Source organism: Xiphophorus hellerii, chromosome 2 (genome assembly GCF_003331165.1).
Source record: "Xiphophorus hellerii strain 12219 chromosome 2, Xiphophorus_hellerii-4.1, whole genome shotgun sequence".
NCBI lineage: Eukaryota > Metazoa > Chordata > Actinopteri > Cyprinodontiformes > Poeciliidae > Xiphophorus > Xiphophorus hellerii.
The window spans coordinates 32238027-32261391 of NC_045673.1; the positions used below are offsets into that span (position 1 = coordinate 32238027).

A 23365-nucleotide genomic window follows, 5' to 3' on the forward strand; every position below is an offset into this window, starting at 1 on the left:
TGCATACATGGTATGAGCGATTGCTGTAAAGCACAGGTGTCAAACTCCAGTCCTGCAGGGCCACTGCCCTGCAACTTTTAGATGTGTCTCTGCTGCACCACCTGAACAGAATAATTAGGTCATTAAGGCTCTGGAGAACTGATCTACACAAGAAGGAGGTCATTAAGCCATTTCGTTCCAGTGTTTTGGACCTGTGGCACATCTAAAAAGTGCAGGACAGCAGCTCTTGAGGACTGGAGTTTGACACCCCTGCTATAAAGTCAATGACAGCACAAGCGATTGTTACTACGTGCTGGTCTAGAAGGAGTGCATGCTACCAGTCAATCACTCAATAAAATCTGCTGGGTTTGATTAGATAGAAACATTTTAATCTAATCTGTATAATTAATGTGTTGCACTGTTTAACTGGAATGTATGGGTGACTGAATTGAAATGACTTACTTTTTGTAAAGTGCACTTGTTGAAAATTGGCGCTATAGAAATAAACTGAATTGAATTAGAAACTTTAATGAACTGAAGTAGTGTTGTACAGTTTATGAAGTGGTTCTACAACAAGCTCTGGCATGTGTTCGATTAACTCTTTACGACAGTAACTGGGTGACATTTAATAATCATGCTGCGCTGCAGAGTAATGTGAAGTCAAAAACAAGGACGCCGACAACAGAATTTTGGCTGTAACACAGTAAATGTTTTCAAAAATTAGGAGTGAGTCAGTAAATAGAAAATTTGTCATTTAATGCAACATAATTGTGACTGAATTACAGTTAATCTCATGGAAATAAATCACCAAACTGACAGACAGGCTGTTTCATACAGGAATATATTACAGTGTGCCTCATTTATATAATACAGTCAGGTTCTGCTTTTTTTAATAAAAAATAAGCACTGGAGGAGAAAGTGATGCTTTTTTAATTTTATTGTAAATTGGACATTAAGCACATTATTGAGCGACTCATGTCTTGTTAATTAAGCTTGTTGAAGTGGCCCAACCTCTCTGCACTGAGTGAGAGTTCAGAAAATGTCAAGTCAAAAAGGCTAGAAGCACTGTGAAGTTGAGATCTCACATATAGACAGACGGTGAGGCAAAGTACCAAAATGAGGGGACAAGAACATTGAGTGTCTGTCAATGTTGGCTGATTGTGCCAAAGATGAACACAAAACCGTTTATTTTGTTTTGCATTATGCACTTGACTGCACAGAACATTAACAGTGAAGTGAAAGGAGTCGTTTATTTTAGCCGTAATATCTGGGCTCTTTTGTAAAGAAACAAAAAATAAAATTTAAAAAAAGTCTCCCAAAAAATGATTTGTTTTTAACCACGTTCAACCACATTGAACCATATTCAATCCGTATCTCATCAGGTCAAAATAAAAGGTGTGGCCTCACTCAGATATTGCACGTGTGGTAATGAAACTTTATGCGGTTTGTTCTTACATCCAAGTTTTTGCTCTTTTTTTCCTATGTCTTCCAATGTTTCCTCTAGATTTTGGTTTTCATTTTTCCCCAAATACACTAAACTTTTGTCATCATGGATCCAATAATACAGTGCATGTAAAGAAAGGTAGCCATGTATGGGACAACTTCTGGCTGTGAGACCAAAACCTTCTTTGTCCCCGTTTTCTCTAATTTTTGTACAAAGACGATACAACTATCCAGTCATGCAACATTGTTTGGGAGGGGGGTGAGGGGTCAAGGGGATCTGTCTGTTTTCTTCTCTGCTGTTTTTTTTTCTTTTTAAGCGTTTTGCATCTCCTTGCCAATCTTGTAGCTCAGGATCTTGTTCCAATCGATCTTGGTGCGTGTCACAGGAAGCTGGCGGCGTAAGGCTTTGAAGGTAGTGTCCGACATGGTCTGGTAATTCTCGTTAATGGCCGTCTGAAATAGGACAGGAAGAGGAAGTGAATATAAAATGGTTATACAGGAAGAAGAGCCAATGTGGCAAATTTAGAACAAATAGTTTGTTTTCCCAGCCTAAAGGCTGAATTATCAGCAAATATGAATCAGTATTTTCTAGGAGCGTGGTGATGCAGATTTATAAACATAAAATTAAATCAACATTTTTTTTTCTCAGCCTACAAACATAATCCTGACATGAAAGTTCTTTCTGATGAAATCGAGAAGAGAGTACCGCATTTCAAAGCACTGAGCTGTAACGACTGGGTTTAACGTCTAGGAAGCAGATGAACTATGATAGCTGATTTTGTGAAGTTCAGATCTGCCATCACCGAATTTGGCTGATTTCAATTTTCCTCCAAACTCTGAAAATTACTAAAAGATATTTCAAAATGATACCCTCTCAAAAACAGATATAGTAATATCAAGCCAATATTCCACAAAACAGCTAAAAGTTACAGTTAAATTAGTGAAGATTTCAGCAAAAAAAATAAATAAAATGGAACCACCGTATTTTATGTCTTGTTCCGCATTATGTTATCAAATTGGTCATAAATATTAGAACTGTGGCCCTTCCTTAAGGAGCCTTTCTGTGATCAATTAATTTTATAATAACAAGAAGGGTTCAGAAGCATAAGGAGGTATAGATGCTTGGGGAGACGTCACACTGTGTGTGAGAGAGAAGTTTTGTTACACAGAATTTGAGTATTTAAAAATGAAAACATGATAACAGAGCTTAAGTCTAAAGCTTGTGCTCTGCATAACATTAGCACAACACTTGTGCTTAACGTAATGAACAGTGTGAACAGATAACACACTGTAATCTCTACAACTTAAAAGATTTCTGCCATTGTACAGTTGTTTCTACAAATAGTTTCCTTTCTATGAGCTCTGTGGTTGCATTGTCCTGCTGCAGTGACAATTCCACACTGAAGAGTGTTTTTCTTATGTTGGATTCACTGATCAATAAAGTGTTTTTTTTTTTTTTCTTTTTTGGACAGCTCATTCCAGTCACATGTTCTGAATATGAATACCAGATAGGGGTGAAAGGTCAGTTTCACACCACTAACATACCTGATAGTCATTCTCTGCAGCTTCCATGATCTTAACAAACTCCTTAGCAGTTGAGGCCTCATTCTAAGAGAACAAAAACACATTCATCATCTGTTTTAGAACAAGCTTAGGTTTTAAAGAACACTGGCTATCATTTCTACTGTGCAAGTGAAAAAAGAATCCCCATGGAAACGTTTTCACGTTAGAAAACCATCACTGTAAAAATCTGGACTTATTCACCAACAGCTCCCCACACCATTAAAGTGTAAGACAGATTTGCAGTCATACTTACAGAAACAGACATGGACTCCTGAACCTCTTTGTGGCTCACCAGCTGAACATTTCCATCCTCATAGTAATGAACCTGAACAGATGAAAGAACAGAACATTCACTCTGTGTCTGACCTGAAGGCATAGTTCAGCTTCTAAGGTAGTTTGTATGGTAGACATGTAATAGTGACTTCTTCTCTTATCAAACAGCTGCTAAGAATCAATCAAACAATATGGTAAAAAACAACGACATACAGCATTAGACCTGGAAATCTCAAACTGTGGATGAACCAATATGAAGATTTGGTCCAATATCTGACCTGACCTTAATAGTGCTGTTATGGCCACATACACACACACACATATATATATATATATGTATATATATATACTGTATATACATATATATATATATATTTAAACAGTATACACATACTTCCCTATGGTTTTGACCACCCTGCTCACATCACCACTGCCTCACTCCTTGAGTTAAAACTTCCCACAATCCTTTGCTGCATCACTATAACAGGACCAACCTCCTTCCCTCCCCTCCATAAACAAACGGCAATTAGAAGGAAATAAATGTCAGAAGTTTATATTAGTCCAGTTTTATTTATCAGACTGATGCAAATATGCTAAAAATATCTTAATTTGGTGACGATATATCATTCTTCACTACTTTAAATCTAATTTTATTTATTTTTTCATTAACAACAGTACTAATAATAATTTCAATTCATCTTTCTGGAAGTCACCTAAAGAAATGTATTAAAAGACAATAAAAACAAACAAAAACAGAAACAAAGTGAATAGATGGCAGTAAGTGAGACACCAACTCATAAGTTATTGAATTATTTATTCACTAGATGAAAATGGGTTTCTAAAGCCTCAATCAGTATGGACCGATGTATATTCCATCAGGGGTGAGGATGGAATATATATAGTGCATTATCTGTTCACACTGTTCATTACGCTGCTTTCAAAAGCAGAACTTTTAATAGTTCTGCTTTTGAAACCTAAGCAGAGAAAACATTTTAGCTCTTCCTTACTTTTTTGGCTACAGTTCTTAAAGCTAATGCAAGATCTTGTGGGACATTCAGTTGAAAGAACTCTTTCAAAGACATGACACCAATATTTACTAAATTTGGGACATGACCAGCGTATGACTGTAATTAGCAGTACAGCTTCCACACCTTCTCCAGTATGAACCGGAAGCAGTCAGGCTTGTTTTGGACACCATGTGGCCTTCTGAAGAATCTGATGATTATTTTCCATTTAAATTCTCTCCAGGTGAGTGAGCTTGTTGCTAGGCGCACATCAGAACAACCCTCCCTCCCAGTGACTGTCAAAAGGTGATTCATAGGCAGTATCTGATATGGAAATAGGTGCTTAGACAGAATACAAATACCTTCAATGTGACCCATACAGGAGAGTGGGAGAGTAGGCCGCCGTTCTAAATCACTATGGATGATGGAATGAGTTTACCTTTATAGTCTTCATAAATATTCAACACAGATCTGGAGATATGTACAAGGTATTCCATCTAAGGCTAAAGTGTATATTATTATGTCCAATGCTTCAGTTTTTCCTACTTATATCACATATCTTAAAAAATGGGAGGAAAGAAAAAACAGAAAGAAGAAATAATAATCTTCAGTTATGAGAATTTTTAACATGCTTGAAACTAGTTTCTCAAAGACAGAAAAGCAGCTGAAAGGCCCGATGCCTGTTGTTTCTGATTCAGCGCCCAACTTGCTGTCAGGAACATGCAGAAAAAGTCAGATTCACCAATAAAAAAAAGCAAATCAGATACCTGGATTTTCATGATTCCTGCCACCTGAGTGGTGGAGGGAGAGATGGTGAACTTCCACTCTGACCTCCAGCGTCCATTCCTGCACGAAAATATAATAATAATATAATTAATTACTGTCACAATTGGCATCATATCATAGAAAAGTCAATTTATCTCAGGAACTTTATTGCTACGTCCATTACACATTATATAGACCAATTACTAACAGATGAATGTTTGAGAGCTTTTATTTCTGTTAATTATGATGATTTTTTGCTTACATGTAATGAAATTCTTTAAAATTAGAATACTAAATTCAAAAATACTTTATTGATCCCAAAAGGAAATCAAATATTGTAACTAATTAATAAAAACTTTTTCATAAAGTTATTGCGGTAATGTCTGTCAACAAAAATATCTGTAGCTGCCTGTATTACAGCAAATTTGAAAAAGCCTCTTACTAAAGACACTGTTTTCTAAAACATTATGAAGAGGATGGACAGAAAAAAAAAATCCCACACAAATGTGGGCCTAAATGAAAAGTATGTTTGATGTAAGTATATTTAATACATTTTTGTTTGATTTGTGTGTAAATACTGTGATATTTCCACTCACAGTGGAACTCTCATTCCAACTCAGGAAAGTTCTGGAATCTCCTGAGGCTTGAAAGATGCAACTAATCTGCTCTATTTGTCAAAAACACTGAGCGCTTAACATGACATAATTCTGGTGTAAGGATTTTAGGATTTTTCGACACCACCATTATCAAAATACAAACTTTCCCAACATTAATATACGTTTACATTTAAATTCCTCCCCTTTCTCCTGAGCGAACAGTCAGTGGTAGCAGTCACAAAACTTGTGGGATCATTACCCCAAACAACACCTAAGCTCAGTAAAACCCAGCAGCAAAGAGGATTGGGCCAGCTCTTATCCAATTAGATTAACACGATGAGAAACAGCTCAGCACTGCTGCTGAGTGTCCAAAGTCCTCTGATAATTATCGTATTAGCCTTAAAAGGTTTACACACATCTTACACACATTATGCAGAGTTTGAGGCTGTCTTGAAAATCAGCATGTGCTGAAAAAAAACATCATCAGTGTAATGCTTAACACAGTGGGTCTAACGCATCACAATCAAAGCGGAAATTAAACAGGGAGTAATGCATGTTTTCCAGGCACATTGTGCCATTTTATAACACAATTAGGTACCCATGTGAAGTTCAGTTCAGTATAAAATGCCATACACATATATCAAATATGACTTATAAGAAATTTGATCATGTAATTATAGCCTTGAAATTGGACTTCTGTCCTTCTGAAACTTCACCTGCAGGAAGTCATCACAACATGACTCCTCTATTAACCCTTTAACAACGTTGCATCGAGAAGTAGCTCCTATCATGAGCTCAGCTGATGAACAGTTCCACCAGAAACTATTCCCAAAGCAAGAAAAGCAGCTTATTACAATTTACACCCTAATTGCTACTGGCTAGTCTGAAGGAGCTGAGAGGGGAAGTCATAGGTGGAACGCTGCTCATGTGGAAGCTTGGAAACTGTGGTGCTAGGTTCACCCAGGCGTTTTGCACAGCTAGCTGTATGGCTGACACAGGAGATTTAAGGAGTTCTCAAACATGCATGAAATAATCATGACAACACTCTAGGTATGTTTTTGGTGAGGGAATAACATAACATGATGTGAAGCTCAAAAATGTTAATTGTACACAACACTGCCCCTTGAACTTTTACACAGTTTGAGACGTACCAGAAATTTTTGGGTTGAAACTGATGGCACTCAATGCACACAATGATGGTTTGATGCCCGTCGATGGTTTTTCCATAAATCTGAAGGGAAAACAGAAACATGTTAAAATGTTGTTCATTAAAGAACATGCAGTAAGAATGTCTGCAATAAAACTCTACTCAGTGTAACGCCCATGTAGCTTTTAAAAACTAAACATATGCTGCTGGCTCCAGGAAGCGGGCTGAAACGTACGGTGCACACTCCGTTGGGGTAGTGCTCCTTGACGTAGGCCCTGACGGCGGAGTCCACGGCGCTCCTCCAGCCTTCCATGGAGCCGTCAACATCATGTGGGCGTGGGTCACTGGCCTCCTTCCTCAGGTGGTCAAACTTGAAGGAGATCTTATTCTTTGGGTCCAGGACCCGGCCGTTCCCGAGGTCACCATGCTCTGTAATTAAGACCTGAACCGTGGAGTGGAGGCAAAGAAAGAGGCGGAGAAACAAGAAAACAAAACTAATCAATTTTATTGAGGCAAAGAAAAATATATCCCATTAAAAAAAACAAAAAAACACAAGACATAGACGTCAGCCTGAACTTTTCATGTGCCTTCCTGCTCAACTCTTAGCTCAGCCTGCTGGGTGTCTGACAGGGGAATTTCAGTCGGCGATAAAGGAACACAGGGACATGATGACATCTTTACATAATACGCTGCAATCATTACAGAACACACACCCACATTCATTTGTCACATCACAGAAACTAAGTGACAACAACAAGCGGTTGAAATGTTTTTTTTTTTTAAAATAATAATGTGATCTTGTTTGATAGTTTATGGTAGTCAGGTTCTCAAATAGAATTCTGGGTCCATGAGGAAAGTGCCCAAACGACAAGTTACTCATCTAAATATCATTTTGCTTCTGATATATAATGAGATTCAGCAACTGTATTTGCTTCAGGTTTTCTTAACTACAGTTAAGCTCAAAATGATTCAAACATCTGGCAGTTTTAGGTATGAAGTAATCTTAGGTTTACGGCCTAAGATTAGTTCTGATTTGAACTAATAACATTTTAGTCCAGACAGACTCCAGATAGAGAGTCTGTTGGGGGAGATAAAGATTAGGGTGATGGTAAGAACAGGTTTTCTGGAGGTTTCACCAACTTTAAAGACCATTATGAAGGGAATTTCAGATCCATATCTCCAAAGAAATGCACAAGTGTCTTCTAGCCAACTGGCAAAAAATATATATGCAATGATACATGCAAAACAGCTAGCTAGCAAAGGTATATAAGAATATTAGAAGTTGGCTACTAGTTGCCTCAATCACCTTGAGTTACAGAACACAAAGAAGATGTCAGAGTGTGAATCAACATTTTGAATAAAAAACAATATACAAGATTCAATAGATCTGCCAAAATCTATCATGTATGAATAACATATATGCCAATATACAGTAGTTTTAAAATGAATTTAAGATATTTTAAGGATTTAATTTTATACAGATGAATTTAAGAATCATCTGACTCCCTGAGGAAGGCCCTCTAACCTCAAAGACTGTCTGTCCCAAAATAAACAAATGGTGAAAATGGTGGTGGTAGCAGCCAATCACCAGTTTTAAACACTGATTTAAACAATGTTAGAAAGGCAGAAAATTAATCATCACACTAAAACTGAATTCCTGTTCTTTCACTTTTCTCATGGTTGAGGGAAACGGGAGCTCACCTGTTCTTCGTAGCCCTCAACTTTCACCGGAGTAAACTGGTCCAAGTTGTACTGTGCAAAAGCACTAAAAGAGGAAAATAAACAATTTTATTGTTATTACAATTTACACCCTGTTTTGATCCATTCTCTGAGTATAAAGTCATATTTTAGTTGCTGATCCAGACAATGTACACGGATTAGGAAGAAAATAGCCATTCATGGCTAAAAGGATCACTGTTAATCATCTGTTAACGTATTTTCTTTTAAAAATAATCAGAGAACTATTCTATAAAGTTTCTGAACTAAAGCACCTCTGACAGTGTAATCCTTATGCCCCCCTCTGCTGAGCAGTAATTGGCCATGAGCCAGCAACAGGATATTTACTGGCACAAGTCTGCTCTGTGGCAGCCAGAATGTTCTCCACGGGTCGGAGCCACTTTGGCAGCGTAAAAAAGGACCAACGGCACATTCAGCAATTGTGGTCACATTGTGTCGGCTCATCGGGTTTCGTTGACAACGTCTGGGTGACATGGAAACAGACTACAGAACTTCAGAGGCCTCTAAATGGCACGACAAAACAGACTTACTGTGCTGCACCCTCCCTGAGAAGATTGTCATTGTTGAGCAGCAATCGCACATCTGGGGAGAAAAATGGAGGGGTTACAAGTGAGAAAGTGGAAAAAGTTGAAGGCACAGGCTGCAGCTCGATGTCACAAACACAAATTCACCTCCGAATCAGTCTTTACAGGGTTTATGCCAGAGGAAAGGAAGCAGACACGCTAAATTAGCTCAGTGGAAAAGGGTTCAAAATTACTAAGACATCAAAGTGAGCAAAGTGCTGAGGAATGGGGGGGGGTCTATTCTTGCGGGTGTCTGTCAGACTGTGATAAGCTGCAGACAGACCCCTCTTCCCCACATCCTCCAGTGTTCCCTCAGAGGTGGCGACAGATCCTGGGTAGGATTTTACGATGCCAAAACACACTTAGAGTCCCTAGAGGTCACAAGCACATGCTCATGTTGTGGAGACTGAGCTGCAATTGGCCGAAGCATCTCATTCTCTGTTGTATCGGTGGGAGCAGTGGGACAAAAAGAGGGAAAACATTGACATACTGCCATCTGTTACAGCAAAAGGTAAAATGAAAGGTTGAGGTTATTAAAGAGGGAAAGGTTCCTGCTCTGCGCACTATGAAACAACATAATGCTGTGTGGTACAGCTCTGCTTCACAGTTTCTGATGTAAATTCAACAACTCTTGGACTTGTTAAAAAAATTATGTAGCATCCCTGACTGAAAACAGGTTCTGTACAGCACAATTTGTAAACTTTGGTGCCTTTATTGTGTTTGTACACAAATGAAAGAATAGTAGTTTTACAGTTTTTTGGGTTTTTTTGCATTTTAAAAAAAGTTTATTCTGGTATTATTACAACTTTACTCTGCTGATATTATGCCAATCAACTTTATTTATACCATTAGGTAGATTTGGTTACAGTGAGGTGAGTCAGCTTTCTTACCATGAGTTTGTTATTGAATAACTACAACTTAGTCACACAACTTTTTTCTCATAATATTAGGGGTTTATTTCTGAAATAAATAAAACAAAATCCTTAACCTGGCCCTAAGACTCCATTGAAAAAGTGATTGCTGCAAGCCACGCCCCCTTCTCAACTACAGTAACTGAAAGCACTCAGGGCCTGAGATCTTGATGGATCTAGTGCATAACGCACAAAATGATATCAAACTGGGGGTTTTGGTTGTGTGTTTACTGCAAATATACAAAGAAATCTACAATTCTAATCTAGCAAGTCTTTACAGTACACTGTGAGTGTGTACTTGCCGTTCTTACTAGCAGCAACATGTCTGTGGCGATGTCATTGCCGTCTATCAACAGAAGAGTCAGATAGGAACAAAGGACTTCTGCAGCCACAGCTTTTAAACAGCCTCAGACTGAAACCTCAGGAACGGAAAAAGAAATGAGGTACGGGGATGTTTTATAGGTAAATGTATACATTTGAGCAGGACATGGGACTCTGGAATTGCAACATGAAAGCTGTTTTCTTCTGCAACATGGTAATATTTAAATTATGTGATGAATTGTTGAAGGGGCAGTATGTGTTTTCTAGGCACATTTCTAGTAGCTATGTTGCCTTCAGTTATAAAAATGCTGTATATGTCAAATATGACTTAAAAGAAATTTGACTTAGTAATCTAACGCCTTGAAATTGGGCCTCTATCTCTTTAAAAACTCCTGCTTATTCTGTAACTCTGCCTTCAGGAAGTCATCACAACTTTGTTCCACTATTAATCCTTTAACAACATTTTTACCAGAGTTACAAAGGTGAAGTAGCTCCTATAATGAGCTCTGCAGACTTGCAATACCAACAGGTGTTTGCTAATTGCTGCTGGCTAGTCTATGGGGAAGTCACGGGTGAGGGGTTCTCTGTGAGACTGCAGCTCTAAGGATTAGCTCAAAGGTGGAGCTATGTTCAATCACAGTTGAATGGTTGCCATGGGAGATTAAAGGATTTCTCTCTGCATGAAAGAATCAAACCAACATTAAAGGTATGATTTTGATGAGGAAATAACATTGTAATTTAATGTAAATCTCAAAAAAGTTGCTTTTACATAATAATGCCTATTTAAAAAGTTGTGTAAACTTAACATATATCAGGCAAACACCTTAAGAATCAAAATAACTTTGAAAGTTAAATTGTGGAGATCAATTTATTTGTTACTGTTAAATGAAAAAGAATCGGAGCACTCACCATTGAATACTTCGTTGAACTCTCCTGGTGGGGCATGGATGACAAAGTTAGCTGCTATGCGTACCTGCAAGCAAAACAACAAAACATGAGTACAGATCAGAAATCACTGACAGAACTCACTCTGATAACAATCTGTTCTTTAGTTCTTTTATTCTGTATGCAATGGATTATACGGAATCTATTAGAATGCCTTCATAAAACGAAAAAAAATTCAGGAAAGTGTTTCTGATTAAATACATATATAGAACACCTTGCAAAAGTGCAAATACACCCTGACCCTTTTCACATCAAGTTATATTACAACCATTAAATTCAAAGTGTTTTATTGAACTTAAATCCCAACCAGTGCAAAGTGGAAGAAAAGTGATACAGAGTTCTGAGATTATACTATAAATAGCTTGGATCTAATTACAAATCCAATGACTTCCAAAGATAATTAGTTGTAATGGAATTAATTTAGGGGTATCAGAGTAAAGTGGGGTATCAGGGTGTTCAAGATGTCTTTCAAATATCATTACCTTCCATGTCTCATAAATGTGTTACTTTTCATTGGTCCAACACATCAAATCCTAATAAAGTGCATTAAAGTGTGAAGATATAAAGTGACAAAACATGAAATTTATTCACAAGTTAAGTACTTTGGTACGGCTAACAGAAAAGTCTCTGGGAATCATATCAATGTTTTGCAGTGTTAGGAACCTGAAAAGTGTGTGTAAAATTGCAGAAAGTTGAAAATGTGAATAGGCTGATGAAACCAAAGACAGATCTATGCTTAAATGTATTACCTTCTTTTAAAATAATAAACACACAAATGAAAATATTAGGATATAGTTTGCCTCAGAATGATTTTAGAGTTTTCATCTAGTTTTGTATAATAGGAGGAAGCACAGATTTGATTATTATTATTTTAAAATTGAATTCAAAAAAGAAAAATAGTTAACATACAGGGAAAGATAATACTGACATGTATTCTGTTATTTTCAGGTGATTTATTAACATTAATTTATTAAAGAAAAATAAAATTCACAAAAAATAATTATTACTTTTGGTGATTCTGAGTTTGAATATGGTTTTGACAATTCTCAAAAACTGACTGGGACTAAAAACTCAATTCAACGCATCGTTCAAATGTCTGTAATAACGCTTTAAAAAGAGTTGAACTAAATGCTTCCAAATGAAAACAGACCCCTTTAAAGTAGCGTTAAAAAAATGTATTCTGCTGAAACGTCTGTTTCTGAAGCTGCAAGTTCTGCATTCACCAAAAAAAAAAAAAAAAAAGCTGTGCATTTCCTCCGTCTACACACTGCGGCCAACAGAGGGTGTGAGGTGTCTGTGTAACAGGTTTGGAGGGAGGGGTAAAACCCCGTCCCGTCAGTCAGCCTGCAGCTACACCAGCAGTCCTCATTACTTTACTTCTCTTCTGCTGCGCAGCACAGCACTTCCTGTTTCCAGGTCACATGTCCAACTGACAGTGAGACAGCAGCCCTTCCCTCCCCTGCTTGGTTTACAACCATATAAGGAAATGAAAATGTGCTGAGGCTGGTAGTGCACACAGTGGACAGTGGTAGGTTAGCCTACATCTGTATCTCTCTGCCACTGTCTATCACTGGCAGGGTACAGTGGAACCAGTCGGGGCGCTTCTGGTATCACCGGTTAGTTTGCTAGAGAAGGTGTTTATACAGGTGTGTGTGGTTGAGACTGTGTGCTTTAGAGTGAGTAAGTTTGTTTGTCCCAGGGGCCATTACTAGCAGTGTGTGTATATACAAGTGCTGTGGTACCCTCTCAGAACTTCAGATTGATTCTCGCTAATGAACAATGCTAACAGAAATGAAGGCACTAAGGAAAGTACACATCTGGTGTGTGTGTGTGTTAGGATCAAATTCAAACTTAGCTTCTATTAGAGCTATCCCTTGTAAAATAGTCAGGGTTCAATCAATGAACAACTTAACTTTACAATAAGAGGCGTGTCTGATCTGGAGAAAGATGGTGGGAAACTGAATGTGTGTGTTTGGGATGATGATCCCACAGGAAGAGTTTCATCGTTTTAACTGGGTGGCAGCATAAACGCACTGCAACTCAGAGGCCTTTTCTCTGACAGACACTCTGGTTTCCATCTAACTGATCATAATAGAACTATAGAAGCACCTTGGTCTCTTTTGAACTAAGTCACAACATCAGGCTAACACAGTTACATGGAGCTCATTTGTATTGCCACAATGATGAATAGTAATGCACCAAGTGGTAATTTTATTTTTTTAAGCCAGCAATTCTGTTTCATTTATACGCCCCTTGCTTTGTGGCCTTATAAGGCTACGTTCACACACCTGGTCTTGATGCTCAATTCTGGTTTATTATGCAACCGCATTTAATAATGGATGTTGCCATTTATGGATCAATTTTCATGGTTATTCAGAAATAGAAGTGAACAGTATCATTACAAGATCACAGCAACATTAAAAGAAGCTCAACTATCATTAGAAGTGGTCTTCTGTGGAGCATTTAGTGCAACTTCTTTAGAAAAGTCTGGACGTGTAGTCATAACCAGGAGTGGTGAGATTGTTATGTGATTCAGTGGAACAAACTTTTTCATAATTATAATTTTCAGCCATTGTTTTGAATAAACAATTCCTTTATGCATCACACTTTCTGGAAGCTACTTTATAAATATAAAAATTGTGGCTTTATAGAGAAACACTGTGAAGCAGTAACTATGGGAACTATAACATTGACCTAATTTTGTTTGTGTAAAGTTTCACAAACTGAACTAGATTAAACTGTTTTAATCTAGATTTTAATACGTAAAATTAACACTTTTTTAAACATGCAAAGATTCTAGATGGAACCTTTGTACTCACACATTTCTAGTAGCCCATAAATCTGACGCACAAGTCCGCTGTTGTATTTGGATACAACAGCGGACGAGAAAGCCGCTTTTCTTGGCCCACTGGGGGTTAATTTCTGCTTTGAAAAACAAACTAATGGGATGCTGGAAAAGACTATTGTGTTCAAGTTCTGCTAAAAGGAGTTAGCCTATCAGTGAAGCTATTCAAGCCTAAAATAGCATCTCAAAGATAACAACATGTAGCAGTAGCACAGATGTCCCAAAACGCTAACGTCAGCATCAACAACTCACATTTCTGAAGTTTTTGTTCAAAGAAGTTCCATGAATGATCAGGTGTTCCTGATACACCTGAAAGCTGAATAGATATAAAAGCACTTTGCACCAAAGTGATGGTTGAATAACAGATTAAAAACAAATATCTTTGTTGTTGAGCAAATATGTCGATTTATTCAATAATTTAGCAGCAAAAAGTGCTATTGAATTGAAAATGTTGCTCGTTTTGTTGATTTACATGTCGTACTTTGTTAAAATGCAAATATTTACAAGTCATCAAAAAATTTGACGACTCCCACCAGTACATTATGCTAAACTCTACCAGGCTTCTCTGATAACACTCTTTGGTGTGTGTGTTGTTTTTGAGTGAAGGCGATGCAATGTTTGAATTTACAGTATGATTGAAGTGTTAAAAAACCAGAGGATGTAAAAAGCCATCTGAAGTAAAATGCTTTCTGATATTTTTGAGACATGTCTGGTGTTTAAAGCAAAGAAAGAGCAAGACTTTCAGTGAGTAACACAAAGGTAGTCTAGTGTATAAGTTGCTCAATTTAATCTTTCTGATCCATTATGTAGTTTGTTGGCAGGCTTTTGGATTCCTCAGAGTTAAGATAAGGGTTAGGATGGATTTTTTTAGGGAATACACCCAGAGAGAGATGAAGTTGTAATGTCAAGTATGCTAATTGTTGATATATGATGCTAAAGACAGTTTTAAATATTCACGTCAAAATTTTTTGACTCAGTTTTAAGATGGTAAAATACTTTTACAGAGTGTTCTCTTTCTCTCTGCTGCTGGCAGAAAGAGCCCCAGGGTTACTCTGAAATTCACTGAGCATCATTTAAAGTGTTTGGACGACATCTTTGAAACGCTATCGACAGGCGTGCTGCAGTTCAATCACTGGCTCATCTCATGCCGTTAAAGTTCTTAAACAGGCTTCAAGTGTTTCAGATTTGTCCTCAACTCCGTAAAGTCCTCAAAAACGTAGCGCTACATGAGACGCCTTTCACATCTTCGTATGGACAAGAACAATACAAACATTAGATGACGGCAACACTGTGTTCCATGCTGTGAGGATTAGCTAATCACCATTTGTTCAACTTAAACAGGAGCGACTGCCTTCAAGTTGCTGTGTGAAGCAGACTTTCATCTGAAAAACATGCAAGTCTGCTAAAGACATGCACACTGCGTTAGACTCCATCTGCTTCTGATGGGGAGAATTTAATAAGAATTCAAATTTTAGGATGTGGAGAAATGTGAAAGTGTTTTGAACAAGTTTATTTGTATAAAGATGCTGCGCAGAAGCTGATACTGAAGGAGAGCTAAGGAATGAGGTAGTTTTATCAACTACAATAGGTCTTTACCCTTAGATAAACAGTGAAAAGTAGAGTTTCACAGGCTGAAACAGTTTCATGTGTAAGCAGGGCTGGAGAAGCCTGCAGAAAGGCTGCAACCAGGTTCAACAATGTGTCAGCAGGGAGGGAATTCAGATGAAACCTTTTCTGTTGGCTTTTCCAGTCAACAGAAAAGCTTCTGTAGCAAAAGATAAAATAAAATCTGTTCTAAGACAATATCAGGCTAGAAGGAAGTTCTTTCACCTCTAAACTCACCCCTAAGCCAATAGGGGGCCACCAATAAATCAGCCCCAATTTCTTCAACTGTAGGCGATCGGTCAACACTTGCATCTGAAATCGATCTTATCCACTGCAAAGGTCTGAAAATTCAGCCGCTGTCTGCTGTCTTAGCATTTTTCTTGCTACATCTAGGCCAAATCTACAAAGACAATTCCAGATGGATCCGCAAAAGCTTGTTGTGGTTTAGGCTGTGTCCATGCAGATTCGGCGTCTTGGGAAAACCAGAAGCAATTGTTTTTGAAATCGGGTTCCAGAATGCCGGTTTCAAATAAACATGGCATCGTTCGGCAGGGTTTTTGTTTGTCCGTGGCGCCTTGTCACTTTAAATCTTAAAGTCACACTGTTTCTGTGTCCAGTGACTTTATTAGCCAAAGTTAACAGATTCTAGGTATTTAAAAATAAACTAAGTGTACCAGTTGTGTAGAAACATGCAAAATCTGGCAAAACTACTGTTTGTTGATTTTGGTGTTCTCTGGCAGCGCTACAGTGCCCCCGATAGGGCCGGCATACTTACTACATCATTTTCTGTGCTGCAGAATCCTGTCAGGTGGACCCACATTTGTTCTTAAAAGTTTACAAAAATATACTGTGCTTGTTTCCATGTGTGCAGGGCTTTAGCTATTTGACAGACAAAAAATTCAATTTTTTTTAAATCGGTATTAGCCAAAATTAGAATCAGCAGGTCAGGCTTTTTAAAGATTGGTGATCGGTCAGAAAACTTCAATTGCTGAGACGCTAGAATATGTCCTACCCACTTATCTGAAATGAAAAATGGGAACAGTCAATGTTTCAACCCTGATTATCACCTCAAGTTGAGTCCATGCTGTCTGACCTTTGGTTGTCATGCTATAGAATCTCTGGTCATGAATTTGAGGTCATTTAGTGTGACCTCCAATTTTTCTCTCCCCGACCACAGATAACCTAAAACACATCAAGCCGTTTGATGTTTTTTGGGGAAAATCATGGTGAGTGGCTGCTGCTTCAACAATAGTTCTGACACACACACAATGTGGGAAATAAGGAACCCCCGCAGCGTGGGATTCTTGTGCCTTTGAGCTCTCTGAGCCTAGACACCAGCTGGTCCCTGTTCTCCATGTGTTCACTGTATATTTCTGCTCACATTACCCAACGACTGTTCCCTGTGAAAGCCACTGCAGAGACCCCCCCCACTGTCCCAACCATTCCTGTAGGGAGGAACTTTGCTTAATCCCAACTGATGTGAAACCACACTCAAGCAATAACACCAAAAATAAATAAAGTTTTTATTGCAAAAGATTTCTAAAAAACAGGAACAGCTGCTCTTTGATAACAGCTGTACATTGAAAGGAGGCCTGCTGCTATTCTCTGAGACAAAGAAAAAAAGTGACAAATTTTACTTTCAAGGCTTTTTCTACCAGTAAAAGTATTTTATTTTTAAATCAATTTTAGTGATTTAAAAATTGTGTGTTGGTGTGATCATTTTTTCACACCAACACTTTGATATTACTATAACTGTTGTGCACCACAGTGATGCATTTGATTCAAGAATTAAATACTGGTACTGGACCCAGTACACGAGCATGACTGACACTATTTTCAGGTGTTCAATGAGGTACCATCGTCTCATTCAGACTTTCTAAGGACTAGAAAATTCTTGTGTTGACTTTGTTCTAATTTAACAATTAAATGAAACAAACACCACCCATATAAGAGTAAAAAATTATGGGTTACTTGATAAAGGTAGCTTTAAATCCATAATCTTGTAATCTCTTCCCTATCTTTTAAAGTCAAGAGCATTCTTTAAAAAGAAAACAAAACAAACAAAAAAAGCAACTAGGATTTTTGTTTTTAACAGTGAACATAGGAAGGCAAAACTCAAAATGTTGCAAAATATGCGACAGCAGAGCAGTTCGGTTGCAGGCAGGTGCAGGCAGCTCTCCTCTGTTGCTGCATTCTTCAGTTTCAGGCGGAAGCCACCAGATATGGCCTCCAGCTGCAAGAACCTCATGCTGCTGTGTGCATTTAGAAAGAGAACAGATTGATCTCAGTCATCTTTTTGATGCTCAAACTCTCAAAGACGTCAGCCATGTTGCTCTTTAGACTTTAAACTGAGCAGCATCATTCAGGGACATCTCCGTCCCAGTTCTGGAAGCCTGCTTAGGAACCAATAAAGGTGATCAATGGTTCCTTTTATTGAAACTTTAGTGCATCATAAATTGGAAGGCATGCATCTAGGCCTGTCACGATAACAAATTTTGCTGAGCGATTAATTGTCTCAAAAAATAATTGCGATAAAAGATAATATTGTTTGAAGACCTTTTTACACTGATTTAATGGAAATGACGTAATAATGCATGCGATTTCCTGCCAAAGATAGATACACTTCATTTACAAAAGAACACTAAACACTGGAACTGATAAAATAAACAAAACAACCAAAAATAAAATGGCTTCTCAGTCTCCATTAACAAAAATGTACTTGCATAAAAACACCAAAGTGGAAATAAATACTGCATTCAACCAAAAGAGTACAGATTATTTAGCCTGTATATTATGTTGCCCTTCAGTAATCATTAGATTTAAATAGAGAAGATGGGCACATCGACTACCTGATGCAATAGTTCACACTACATGTTGGTAGTAGTGTGAAAATGTAGTTCACACGTACATTTTCCCCTTACGACAATCTTAGAACGTTGGTCGTTCTAAGATTGTCGCTTTGCGATTTCGTAACCGATCATCCTGTAGTGTGTGGTGTGTTATGGTAGATCGTCTTTGCCGCTCTGATCTAAATCAGGGTTTTCCCCTACTAGGAGCGTTAACGCAGCCTGTTGAATGTGACAGGTAGCCAATCAGAAAGCTCGGATTCCTCTCGCGCTTTCTGAGGGGAAATTATGGAGGGCAACCCAAAGTCCAGCGGACATTGGAGATTTTATGTGGAAACAACAGGTCAGTGGAGAGCACAGGAGTTGAGCCTTTTTCATTCAGTGTCATCAACAGAAAGAGAAAAAGGCCGAAAGAGACGATAAAGTCAATAATTAAAATGACGTCCTACGATTAATTGATTTATCGTTTATCCTGACAGGCCTACATGCATCTACTGTGCTAAACGAGTGAGTGCACAGGCCGGCAGCGTTGCAAAGATGGTGTCAACTTACAAAAGAAATGCGAGTAACGCCGACAACTAAAGCTGCTGGGATTTGTTCTGTGAATTAATGACACAGAATAAAATAGTTTTTTTACTGGGATGCATGCAACACTACTGGCAGGTAAATAATACGAGATCGTTTTATTCTGCTTATCCATACAAAGCCAGGTTAAGGTATAAGACACAATGATTTGATTAATCATTGTGTTAATTAGATACATTTCAATGTAATGTATCTAATTACATTGAAATAAAAATCATACAGACACATTAAGTTACAATTACATAAAGTCCCACGCAACCAGTGCTTTTACACTGAAAGTTAAAAACCATTTCCTCTGGTCAGATGTTTAAGTGGAACTAGTAATAAAAACGGGTTCATTTTATTCTATTTATGCCTCTCTGCTTTACGAAATATAAATTATTTCATTCCCAATACATCTTTCTTATTTAGCCTGATAAGAAAAAATGAGTAAAACATTTGTATATAAAGTGGACTACACATTTGATTTCCTTCATTTTATTTAAATGTCTCTAAGTATAGTATAAATAAATATGTATGCATTAAGACAGCACTGGAAAAATGAAAAACATTTGACACCCAGTCAAATTTTGCCAGTCTTCTTCCATGTCTACGATGAATGATGAATCATTTTTGAAACGCTATTTTGGTTCCAGAAACTAATCCATTTTAATTATCGTTTTGTTTTGGATATGTTTTGTTTTGCAGTTCCAGTCTTAAATATTCTTTAGAAATTAAAGTAGTTTAAATTTTTAGAGGGTGTGCTTGTATTAATATGCCACTGTTCTTGCTACATTAGTTGAAAATAGTCTCAAAATGACAATACGATTGTTTATCGCAGTCATTTCTGAGACAAATTATTTTCTAACAAAATGTGTCACTGTGACAGGCCAATGAATAAATCAAAAATGGTTTATTTTATTTACAGTCATTCAATAAATTGGTATGCATGTTCCAATAAGGCTTATGTAACACATTAAAAACTAGCTAGCTTTGTATTACAAATGTCTTCCGGCATGAATGAGTCTCTACAGAACTCAAAAAAGCTAAATATAACCTATGGCAATTCTTTCTCAAATTTAAACACTTATGAAGGTCTGATTCAAAGCGAAAATAAAATGTCTTTACAGGGCTGAACGTAGCTAAATCTATGTCCCGTTCAGTTTCAAGATCTGCAAAGTTTGTCATAAATCTGATTAAGTCTCTCTGAGAATAATCACTTAATAGGTAAACTATAATAATTGTATAATTTCTGATACCTGCCTTAAAGAGCCAGTGGGGTAACAGGAACAAAGCAGATTGAGTAACAGCAGCTTCCTGTACCACGGTGTGGTTTCTTTACTGCAGTCAGGAAGCCGATGGGGTTGCTACTCAAATGACTCAAAGCTTTTTAGAACCTTTCATGAGAATTAGCAGCAGAGATGTTCCCATGTTCTGAACAGGCTTTCAGGTTGTTCCTTCAGAGTTTAAATGGGAACAATAAAAAGCAGATATTCTATTTCTACAACATCCCATAGAAAAACTCCAAATTACTGGCCATAATAAAACAAAAGAAAAGTTGCCATCAAGTAAACCGGAATTAACCTCCAAAAGACACATTGAACAAAATAAAACCAAATCTAAGACACTGGATTCCCACTGAAATAAGATTTTCCTTTCTGTTTCAGGAAATGGAGCAGTTTGTGACAGAACAGCAGTTACTGAATGTCAGTGGTAGCTTCCAGGTGAAACCGTGTCAACCTCACAGATCCAATCAACGAATGCTGGACGATGCAAACTGCAGGAAGCAGATGGCCATATAAAAACTGGACGCACCAAAGGAATTCAGAGGAAATAAACTGTTTGCCACAAAAACTACATCATATTAACTAGTAAAGGTTCTACACTAAGGATTCTAAACCCTAACAAAACAATTGCTGGTGGTACACTCCTAAATAGATTGTTGGTGAGGTTTAATACATTTTTAAAAACCCCACCATTAACAACTATATCCTGTGAGACGAGGATGAAGCAGTGAACCACCGATGAGATGCTTTGCTCAACAAAATATTAAACTAATATAAAAGAAGGTTAAATAAAACTAAACTTGTATTAAAGTCGCAAAGTGGATCAGAGTAATTCAGCTAGTAATTTTAGATTTAATTCTGCAGAAATACATATGTAAGATGTAAATTAATATACAAGCATCTTCAGTAACTGCGTTTCCATCAACTATACAATTGCACAATTTGACGTTTCAAAAATAAATTAGCTTAATGGAAACATGACAATCTCAAAAAAACTCAGTTTTTGATAAGTTTTGGTGCTAAGATGAGGAGGGGGTTTCTTTGGTTGATTTTGCAAAATGCAATCCAAACACTTTTCTTTCGCATAAAACAAGTCACATGATCAACAACCAGATGTTGCCACTGGTGCAAACCACAAAGAAGAAGACAACAGGAAGTAGTAGAAGGATAATTACACGTCATGTTTTTTAATGACTTACCGCGTCAATCTTCTTCATGTGTGATTTATTTGTGTTTCTTATTTAGTAGAAACACTGCAATTGCAAAATTGTGTTTTGTTTTTTTTACATTGGTGGAATATTGACAAAGTTTTATACATTTGTAATGGAAACCCAGCTAGTGTTTCAACTGACAAGTCTGGTACTGCAAGTGTAAAATAACCGAGCTTCTGTAAAGACAAATAAGTGAAAACAAAACCAGAGACAGCAGAAAAGATAACACTGCAACCAATTCATCTAGTAGGCGCTTAAGGCAAACAGTTCACTATTCTGTACTTTGAAAGCTTGCTTATACCAAGCACAAAAAGGTTGCTGATGACCAAAAATTACAGATGCATCTAAACACATCACAAGATGTCTTGAATGATGGCTTTGGGACTGATGAGACATGTTGCATCATCATGCACTGCAAAATGTTTGACAAAAACCACAGAGACTACATAAGGTCCAACTTCTTACACCAACTTTTAAGCACAGTTGTAAGAAATCAAACAACAGCATATGAATATATGACTGCGTTCCGAGTGGTTCTGTTTTACTTTTTTTTTTTTAACGGAGCTGCTTTCTGGAGTTTCCAATGATGTCTACACACCACATCTAAGCGACTTCATATAATTCTACAAACATTTAGCTGTAAACTAAACAAGCGGACGGTGCATCACTTGGGATTTATTCATAAAACAGCCCGGCGTCAAACAGCGCAGGGCGTGTTACTGTTAGGAAGTCTGGCTCTGTGTTAGCAGGGCGCAGCTAGGCTAAATGCCCGGACGAAGCTAGCAATATTTGAGGTCTGAAAACTTCCACAACACCAGTAACCAGAGAGCCCGGGGGCTTACGACGAGCCCACCGAGCGAAAACCGAGTGGGGGGTTCACTCAGGTGAATTTCTAATATGTTGACGTGTCCTATTTTGAGTCAGGACCGTACAAGGAGCCCCCCGTTAGAGATTCGCAAACGAGCGGAAGTTGAGCTAAAAATAATAAAGCAGAAGCAGCGGCGGCTCTGTTGCGGGCCCGGGTTTTTTCTCCAAATTCCATCACGCCGACCGACGCCACAGTTCGCACAAAAAGTTGCCAAGAAAGTCAAACCTATAACCCAAGCGTTTTCTCTGGGAGCATTAAATTGCGTTTTATCAGAATATTACCTTTTCCTCGTCGGATAGCTGCTCCTCATGATCCGCCATCTTTTCTTCCGGCACCACCAGCTTGTCAGAGCCCCGTGACGTCAGCGCATGGGTGGCTTCCCAGCTGAGCCTCAGCGCTCATCAGATCCGCACCTCACAAGTTTAACACCAAATACTAACATTTCAGCAGCCCTCAGTCTTTCCATGCTCTGAAAAATCAAATCATCAAAATTAAATGTAAATAATTATCTTATGAATATACACCACGACATATGTATATGTTATACGTAGTTTGTTTTTCTTAAAAAAGTAAAATAGGTCTATTCCTTATTGTTTTGACTGCTCTGCTTGTTCTTCTTTTTTTTTTTTTTTTTACAATACTCTTCTGGTTTTTGCATACATAAAGAGATAATGATAAGAGATAATGACTCTGCTTTGGTAAATTCCAAACAGAACTGGGATCTGAAAACATCAAAACTTTATTTATTTATTTATTTATTTCAAACACGGACAATGAAAAGTCAAAAGTAAAATCAGAATAGAAAAATAATAAAGACATAAATAGTCGTACACAAATTGTTCGAAAAGGAGCAGGTGAGAAGATAAACCATTGTATGATTGCCTGCCCCTCTC

The 23365-nt window shown here is 37.6% G+C and overlaps 1 protein-coding gene across 1 annotated transcript; it reads right to left on the reverse strand.

Moving 5' to 3' along the window:
- Nucleotides 1-718: 718 nt before the first annotated feature.
- On the reverse strand, nt 719-22879 carry LOC116709504 (F-actin-capping protein subunit alpha-2). Its single transcript, XM_032548086.1, has 10 exons — nt 22754-22879; nt 11212-11275; nt 9038-9089; nt 8472-8535; nt 7006-7212; nt 6775-6854; nt 5030-5108; nt 3239-3310; nt 2968-3030; nt 719-1875 (listed from the first exon to the last, which is right to left on the reverse strand). The coding sequence occupies exons 1-10, from the start codon at nt 22790-22792 to the stop codon at nt 1735-1737; spliced, it is 861 nt and encodes a 286-aa protein (XP_032403977.1). The 5' UTR covers nt 22793-22879; the 3' UTR covers nt 719-1734.
- Between the last annotated feature and the right edge of the window lie 486 nt (nt 22880-23365).

Coding starts and splice junctions, on each gene's coding strand:
- LOC116709504 (XM_032548086.1), bottom strand. CDS start 22,792: ATGGCGGATCATGAGGAGCAGCTATCCGACGAGGAAAAG. Junction 11,276..22,753: donor AGCTATCCGACGAGGAAAAG/GTAATATTCTGA, acceptor TTTTGCTTGCAG/GTACGCATAGCAGCTAACTT. Junction 5,109..6,774: donor TTTCAACCCAAAAATTTCTG/GTACGTCTCAAA, acceptor ATTTTCGTGCAG/GAATGGACGCTGGAGGTCAG.